The sequence below is a fragment of the Dipodomys ordii genome, unplaced genomic scaffold (assembly GCF_000151885.1).
Source record: "Dipodomys ordii isolate 6190 unplaced genomic scaffold, Dord_2.0 Scaffold4, whole genome shotgun sequence".
In the NCBI taxonomy this organism is placed as follows: Eukaryota; Metazoa; Chordata; class Mammalia; order Rodentia; family Heteromyidae; genus Dipodomys; species Dipodomys ordii.
The window spans coordinates 36,791,819-36,801,228 of NW_012267220.1; the positions used below are offsets into that span (position 1 = coordinate 36,791,819).

Here is a 9,410-nt window from a genome sequence, read left to right on the forward strand (position 1 = left end):
TATACACACACACACAAACATATAATATATATATATATATATATATATATAAGTTGCACAAAGGGGTTTCAATGATGGTATTTTCACAATGCAGCCAATCAAATTTGCTCCCTCTCATTCCCCTTCCTTAAAACCATTTACATGGATTTCATTTTTCTATTTTCATATATGTGTTAAGTACTTTGACCACTTTCATTCTCAAAACCCTCTCTTTTTCCCTCCCTATTTGTTTCTTTTGAAAGAGTTATTTATGAAAACTTTGCTCATATATTTAGTGGTGTAAGCTTTGTTACCTTATTATTTTATACAAACAAACCAGCTCAAAGTTACTCGAAAGTATTACTGAACATTTTGATAAGTGGAAGAGGTTTTAGGATGAGAAGCTGATATTAGAAATGGGGAGACAGAATTAATACATATAAATATTATAAATGAAACCCTAGAGCTCTTGTACTAGCTAGGGAGTCACAGGTTGGAATCCCAGTACTTTTACTGGTTACCCCCAAACTCTAGTGACATTACCATGCCAGGCTGTGCTGTGTTAAAAGGCAGCCTGGCTCCCCACAGCTCTGTCTGTGAACCTGAGCCTGAACTGCTGGTAGAAGCAGCACTCTCTCTATCCACTCTGGAGTATGCAGGCCAGTGGCCACAGCAGCTGGGCCTCTGTTTCATATCAGCATGTTAGTGTCTTCATACATGTGACAGGGTCACTCCAAGGCTGTTTCCTGCCCAACTGAGTGGTAGCTACTAATTTTCCACATCAAACTGATCTGCAAACATCCTACCCACCATTGGTTGCTTCCAAGCATTTGGTTTCTAAAGTGGTTTCCCCTTTGTGGCTTACTTGATACAATTGTTACATGTGCTACTTTTGGCTTTGCCTACTGACCTGATCTAAGAGAGGCAAGGCCTGCATATTGTGGAGAAAGATAAATGATTTGGAATAAATTGTTGTTTTTTTAAAAGAAGGAACAACTTTGCCAACAAACCCCAATTTTTTAACATCCATGCTAAGCAGGCCCAAAATAAAAGTAAAGAGCATTTTCCCATGCTTCTCCTGAGCCAATCTCCACACTTCTAAGTCAGGGCCACATGGTCCTACCAATCAAAATGGGAAAGTGAGGTTGGTTACAAGATTTTTGGATCCTTTACTTAGACAACAGGACACCGTATCACACCTGCCCTTTGTAACTTTGCTGTCATACCTTCCATTGACAGTGATTTGGCCTGGAAAATAGCCAGAAAATGATGAGATGACTCTATGTCATGAGAAACTAGAGGAAGACAGACAACGCCTGGGGGTAGAAGGGTACAAATGTGAGGGAAGAGGAGGAAGAAATGGAATCCAAGAAAATGGAGGGAATGCTGTTCATAGTAAGAGAGGACAGAGGACCAGGATGGAATAGTGGTCTTAGCAAATTATCCTAGCAATAAAGAAATGTACTTAACAGATTAGCAAAGAACATTATTATTATTATTTATTTTTTGCCATTCCTGAGGCTTGAACTCAGGGCCTAGATGCTGTCCCTAACTCAAGACTAGCGCTCTACCATTTCAGCCATAGCTCCACTTCTGTTGTTGTTTTGTTTTATTTATTTATTTATTTTAATTCGGTGGTTAACTGGAGATGAGAGTCTCAGGGACTTTCCCCCTGGGCTAGTTTCAAACCACAATCCTCAAATCTCAGCCTCCTGAGTAGCTAGGATTACAGGCATGAGCCACCAAAGCCTGGCCACAATTATTTTTAACACCTAGATAAAATAAATGAAATTGACATTTATGTTATCCAACTCCAAAGTAGACAATCAAGATTTGATAGCTAAGAAACTATTCAGTACATTTAGCCTACAAAAGCACTCAAGCGTGGTGTGATGGCTCACACTGGTAATTCATCCCAGTACTTAGGAGGCTGAGGCAGGAGCATCATCACTTTCAGGACAGCCTGGGCTTTTAAAAGTTTTCTTCCTTTTTTTTTTTTTTTTGGTTAAAGGCTTTTGAATTAATATACACCTAAGGCAAAACATTTTTCTTCTTAAATTCAAGTTTGTCTTATATACATTTTTGACAAAAATACTTTGTAAAAGATTGTCTCCCTGGTGAGGCTTTCAAATTGTTTCCAAATAATTACACCTTCAGAGGGCACTGGGCCTGGCTCTGGCTTCCTTCTGTGGAAAGACAAAATAGGGCACAGCTTGAATTGCTCCTGTCCACTCAGCCAAGAACAGCGTCCAGGCACCAGCACTGGGCTCTTACCCTCTGTTCTCTGCACCAGCCACTACATGGCCTTTCATCTCAAGCTCCTTTCATTTTCTAAACAACAAAATATGATGAGTGATTTAGCCCTAACCTCAAATATCTTTACAATTCCCTCCCAAATCCCCAGAATATCAGATCATCATCCAAGTCATTGAAGGAAGAAATGAATACAACCTTTTATATATTAAAAAAAAGATTCTATCTCCACTGTCATTACTTGAGTTAACCTTTAGTTTTTCACAGGTCACAATCATTACTATGAGCTGTACAATGTCATATACCTCATACTTTTTTGTTTTAATTTTATATATAATACAGGCTTATTGTAAGGATATCACAAGGACCCACACGGAACTGTCTGATGTACAAATACGATATTCCCTGCTACATTTCCCTCTTGCACTCACTTCCCAGAGAAAAGTGTGTGTGGGGGGGGACTATCTGCTGTTGTCTTTTCAGGCATTTTCTAGATCACTACAAATACACAGTGTGATGCTTGCATGGGTTTCTTTTTTAATGTTTTACCTCTTCATATAACAGCAATAGGATTACACTACGCACATGCTATGCTTTGTAGACTGTGGGCCACCCTTCTACACGTTCACACATGCACACATAGGTTGACTTGCTTTGCAGGTTCTCCTTACTAGCCTGCCTCACTTGAGAAAATTCACTTACTGGTCTTTTACACCAACCTTTCAAACATCTGAGGAACCACCAACATAAAAGAAAGGCTGGGAAACTTAACAAAAACATGTATTTAAAAAAATGCTAGCACTGGGGCTTAAACTCAGGACCTGATTGCTGTCTTTCAGAAGGCTTTTCACTCATGGCTGGTGCTCTACCACCTGCACCACAGCTCTACTTCTAGAATTTTGGTACTCGGAAATAAGAGTCTCACAAACTCTCCTACCAGAGCTGGCTTTGAACCTCAATCCTGATCTGTCTCCTAAAAAGTAGTTAGGATTACAGTTGTGAGCCACTGGCATTTGGCAAAAATATGAAGAATACTTTTGAAATAAAATATGGCCTCAGTTGTAGAGTGAGGGAAAAAAAAAGCTCAGGGACAGTACCCAGGCCCTGAGTTTTTGCCAGTACCCGCAAAAAAATAAAAGAGTGACAGTAATGGTCAACATTAAGGGGTTTTGATAAGTGGCAAGGCAAGAGGATCACCTGTGGGTTTGAGGTTACTAAACTGTAAGCTGCGCTGGTGCCATTTTGGCTCCTTATTGAAATACAAGTTGCTGGACTGCAAGTATTTCCTAGGCTCAGGCTTGGCCTAGAGAATCAAGTTACCAAGTGATGCTGATGTGGCTGATTTTTGGCTCTCATTTGGACTTAGAAGCTCTCTTAGCTACCAGAGGCTTAATCATGAGATCTACTTTGCCTATTCAAAGAGCTGTGATCAAGTAAAGCAACCATTATCTAACCACTGAACAAAAACCAGGCCTCACAGAAAAGGTATTTTCAATGAAAAATAAACTTTTGGCTTGTATCCAACTGAAGTACATAAGCACTTTATTTTCTAAGGTTATTTTTGGTTCTTGTTAATCATATTAAGGACAAAAATGCAAAGACTTTTTAAAGTGAAAACTCAAGTCTCTGAAGTATACGAATGATTTTTGAGGTAAGTCATGTCAGATGCAAAGCACAACAAATCAAATTAGCTTAAGCTATAAACAACTTCACAATAATTTTGAGTGGAGGAACAGAAGAAACCAAAACAAAATACTATAACTCCACATCCAGCAAATCCCCACTTAATTCTTTTCCATGCATAACAATGCCACTAATCAAGATCTCAAGGTTGATCATTATTGTCACTCTTCTGTTTTTTTTTTTTTTTTTGCCAGTACTGGGGCTTGAACTCTGGGCCTGGGTGCTGTCCCTGAGCTGAGCTTCCCTCCCTCCCCGCCCCCTCAAGGCTCACACTCGCCACGGCACCACTTCCAGCCCTTTTTTTTTTTTTTTTTTTTTGAGTGGTTTACTGGAGGTAAGAGTCTCACAGACTTTCCTGCTCGGGCTGGCTTGGGACCACAATCCTCAGATCTCAGCCTCTTGAGTACCCAGGATCATACTGGTGAGCCACCAGCACCCAGTATTGCCACTCATTTTTGTTGAAGAACTTTTATATTTTTATTTCTGTAGCTCCTACATATTGCATAAAAATATACTAATGAAGCAAGGAGCCTAGGAAGAATAACTTGTAGACAGATAACAAAGAAGGTATTTGTTAAGGGGACAATGGACTTGGTCACTCTTCTCAGCTCAACCTTGTCACAAATATGTCACTATGGCTACTGAAGCTACAGCTGGCAGGAAGATACCTATATGAGGAAAGAGTGTGTAATTAAAGGGCAAATGATAACCTTCAATGCTTGAAGAGAAAGTTTGGACCCACCTACTAGGTAGTCTAAAAACAGAGTATTTTTAGAACCAAATATTAACAAAATCTTTTTGTTGATTATTGGTGGAATGAAATAGTAGTCTTGTGAAGTCATGACCTTTCTCTTCTTCCTTGTCCTCCATATAAGCCTGGAGAAAACCTGTCAAATTGTGACTGAAAAAGATGCAGTGATAAATAGCCACTACCTAACACACATTAGGAGCTTACTTAGTTATATTAGGTCTTCAGTTTTGTTCTGGAGCTGACCTTGAACTATGATCCTCTTACCTGTACCCCACTGTGTAGCATGGATCACAGCATCACATGGTCATACCAGCCTTGTTAGTTGAGATAAAGGTCTAATTAACTTCTCCCTGCTCTCCTTGAACCACAAAATCCTCCCCATCTCTGCTTCCCAAGTACCTGGGATTTCAGGCCAGGCCCTACAGGTGGCTTCTGAGCTCTCTAAACCTGATTATCAAATGCTGCTACTTGCTTGTATTTGTGCTAGGTGTAGTGCTACCCTCTTCTCCTGGCCCACCAGAGCTCAGTGGTTATGCACAACATGAGACTCAGAAAGGCTCAATAAACTGCTAAGCAACACAGGTAGGTAACTAGTGGAATGGGCTTTAAATGTTTAAATTCACTTGGTGCCTTGTAGTATACATGTCTCTCAGCTACACAAAACAAGGAAATAAAAATCACTACTCTATTTTACAGCTCTTGAATCATGAGCAATTCAAGTCAATACAAGTTAAGAAGGGCATCTTACCTGGTGCTCCTGTGTACATGATGGAAAAGACATTTATTGCTATCGTAGCAGCATAGAACAAAGGAAGTGCTCGAAGACCATTGGGAACGGGGTCTTCCTATGTGATAATGAGATAAAGTCAGAACAGAGAGCATCAAACAGACAAATAATGGAAGACCCTGATACAGCAGTTTCTCCCAAAGGGATGTGGCTCTAAGGGCTGCCTGGGCCGAGGCCATCTCCATGTAGAGAAGTGCAGTTTCAGAGCCAGCATTGTGACAGCAGACACAGGAACACTAGAGTCACATGAGCTGATGTCAGATTTAGAAACAGAACAGCACTGTTACAGACACCCATGCCTGGGGACTGAAGCCCAGAGCTCAGAACCTTCTTCTTCAAACCCGTGAAGCCAAGTTCAAGTTTGCCTCTAATTGTCTACAGCCAGCAAATATTCTGAGGCTGTCATATTTGAGAACTCACTAAGAGGCTGAAGGACTTAGCCATCATAGTACTACTGTTAGATTTTTCATAAGTCTATGGCAGAGTATGTTTTAGCTATACTAAAATGCAGTGCTGGGCTGGGAAAGTGGCTCAGTGGTAGAGTGCTTGCCTTGCATGCATGAGGCCCTGGGTTGGATTGCTCAGCACCACATAAGCAGAAAGAAAAAAAAAGCCAGAAGTGGTGCTGTGGCTCAAGTGGTAGAGCGCTAGCCTTGAGCTGAAGAGCTGAGGGACAGTGCTCAGGCCCAGAGTTCAGGCCCCCCATGACCGGACCCCCCCCAAAAAAAATAAATGAAAAAAATAAAATAAAAATACACAGTGAATATACTCTTCCACATTTCAAAATGTCTTCTTAAAGAATTTAATCTCCAACTATTGTAAGTTAAAATTATGTGTTTTTAATCTAATAAAGTATTTGTAACTTTAGGCTTCTGTGACAACAGTCTCTCAATGTAATGCACCAGCAAGAATGGACTGCATGTGTTTGAAGTTAACCACATCTGAGAAACAAACACGTAAGATTTCCTGAGTCTCCTCTGGCAGTTGTCATGGGCCCCCTTCATCACTCCCATTCAGTAGGAAGTAGCCAGAGCAGAGCTCAATGCCCTCAATGTCTCAACAGCAGTTAGTGAAAACTCGGGGGGGGGGAGAATAAAGTAAAATATCAGCCAATTGGTTCAGGCCAGCTTGCCCCCATCTCAACCAGTGGCCACCATCCAGGAAAAGGTCTTAGGACTTGCCATAACCCAAACTGGCCTTCCTACAAGCCACATTCTGTGGCTACCACCCAGAGGGTCTTACTTTTTTTTTTTTTAACAAATCAATCACTATCTGAAAAACTGTCAAGAGGCAGGAGAAAAAGGTGTGAGGGGCAATACAAAGCATTTGTTGAATAACTGGTTTCCTGGTCCCACTGCTCACTCTGCTGAGCGCCCTTTACTTTCTCTTTACTAAATAACTCTTTACAACTGTGCAAAAAAAAAAAAAGTAGGATTTGTTGTTGTTTTGGCAGTACTGGGCTTTGAACTCAGGGCCTGCATTTGCTTGATTTGCTTACATGGCTGGTAGTCTACCACTTGAGCCATGCCTCCAGATTAGCTTTTTGTTGGTTATATTGCATATGGAATCTAAGCAGACTTTTCTGCCTAGGCTGGCTCCAAACCATCGTCTTCTCAGTCTTACCCTCCTGAGCAGGAAAGATTATAGGTATGAGCCACCAGTGCCTAACCAGAATCATAGTTTTAAGCAGGCCCACAGAGGATTTGTGAAGCACTCACATGGGCCAGGAACTCCTCAGTGTAGCACTGACACATAAATGTTACAAAAATAACCAATAATAAGAGAACGTTCTTGTAAACTTATATGAACATGTTGCCTAACAACAAGATAAAAAGGAAAATTAAGTGTGGAAACAGAGTTGAGTTCTAGAATTAAGGATTAGCAAAGACAATGTGAGAGACACATTGTGTGTCCAAACATGAGGCTTTTTGCAGTCCTCAAGAACTGATGGCTGCCAGGTGCTGGTGGCTCACATTTGTAACCTAACTGTTCAGGAGGGTGACATGTAAGAATCATGTTTCAAAGCCAACCCAGACAGGCAAGTCTGTGAGACTCTTATCTCCAGTTAACCATCAAAAAAGCCATAAGTGGAACTGTGCTTCAAGAGGAAAAAGGGCCAGCCTCAAGAGAAAAAGCTAAGGGGATAGGTCTACTCAGGCCCTGATTCCAAACTTCACTACTGGCAGGCAGGCAGGCATGCGCACACATGCACAAATTATCTTGACAGTTCTCAAGAGGATAGGCAGTGAGGTAAAGGAAATGTAAGGGCAGGAGCAGGACATGATTCAATTGACACAACTGTGTCGTGCTACAGCCAGGATAGAGAGGAGAAGGAAAGAGAAAACACCAGGATGAATGGGCTGTAGCAAAGATGAGAGCCAGGCCAGTGTGCCTGAGCAGCATGATGAGTCCACAAAAGCACCCTGGGATGAACTGAAAGAAAGACAAGAGGATTTTCTGATGCTTATGACCTCTGGCTTCCAAAACCACTCAATAGTGGGGTTTTTTTTAAGGTAAAAAAAGTCTGAGTTTGTATTTTTAAACTGAATCACTTTATATTTTCCCAAACATCCTACTATTTTTTGGTAGAGCATGGGATGGAATTCAGTACCTCACTTGTGCTAGACAAGTGCCTAGCTAAACTATACTCCTGACCAAATAACCTACTCTTAAAACTTGAAAGAAAATATCTCATTGAGACTCGTCTCCTTCTTCTTTTGTTCCAGTTTTCCTCCCGCTCTTTCTTTCCTCTCTGTCTATTCTTATCGGTATCTCATCCAGGCATCCCTCAACTCTCTCTTACCAAATATTTAACAAGTGTCTTTAAAATACTAAGTATACTGGTATACAGTAGTAATTCAGACTGTCTTAGTGTCCATCCTCACAGACTGTTCAATCACACAGGCAGATAAATGAACACAAAATGAAACACTGTACCATGCACCACACATAGTGCAATAGTGAGAACACAGAGATGTAGGAGTAAAAACCAGGTAACCAATCACAGGTGCTCTCCCAGGAAGTGACACCTGAAGGTAGAATCTGAGCAGAGGAAAGAAAAGACTGAATACATGAAAATATGAGTGTGTGTTCAAAAAGAAATGTACTCATTACCTGACTATGTAACCGCAACCCTTCCGTACATCATCTTAACAATAATAATAAAAAAAAAGGTGGGGAGTGCGAACACTAAAAGCCCTGAGAAGGAATGGTGAGAAATGAAATAGCAAGTGTGTACTTAGTCAAGAGAAGAGTCCCTTCAGTTGAACAGTAGGCAATGCCAGGAAAAAAGAGCTTATTTTCAAGCAATAACAGTTGAAGGAAGGCATATATAGATACGCTCATGTGAGTGTGTAACTGGACTCCTGAAACTATACATTCTACCATACTGTAGAAACAACACATTGCCTCGTAAGCATATACAGTTGTGACAGTTTAGTTACCTGCATGTGGTTGTTTTCTGAAAATATTTGAGATGAAATGAGGTGTATGACATTGTCACTGTGACACAGCATTAAGCTTCTAATAAGAGCTACTGAACATAAGGTGTTACCATAGTGCCTAGGGGATGTGATGGCTGAAATAACAACCAGGTGACGAATGGTGGGTAGCATGCAGTGTGACATGTGTTAGATAAATGCTGGACATGGTTCACATCCTCAGCAGCTTGGAACAGGAATAGCACCAGAGCTCATCACATTATGCAGCATGCAGTATGAACTTTTGAATTTTCCATTTAATATTTTTAGACCATGGGTGGCTGTGGGTAAGTGAAATAGCAGGAAGTACAATATAAATAAGGAAATACTACTATACAACACAACCAAAGGTAGACTATGGCTAATAAAGCACTGCAACAAATCAACCCAGAAGACATGTTGAGAGTTTTAAGAATATAATATATAAACACACATAATAATGAAATATGTCAAAAAAGTTGATTACAGAGAATATAGA

The 9,410-nt window shown here is 40.6% G+C and overlaps 1 protein-coding gene across 4 annotated transcripts in view; it reads right to left on the reverse strand.

The window, feature by feature from the left end:
• The window catches only part of Slc20a2 (solute carrier family 20 (phosphate transporter), member 2), a 124,923-nt gene that overhangs the window by 20,660 nt on the left and 94,853 nt on the right, over positions 1–9,410 (reverse strand). For all 4 annotated transcript variants that reach the window (XM_013025771.1, XM_013025746.1, XM_013025754.1 and 1 more), the window contains one exon: positions 5,415–5,511. In XM_013025771.1, the coding sequence (XP_012881225.1) occupies positions 5,415–5,511 (97 nt within the window). The remainder of the gene's footprint in view (positions 1–5,414; positions 5,512–9,410) is intronic.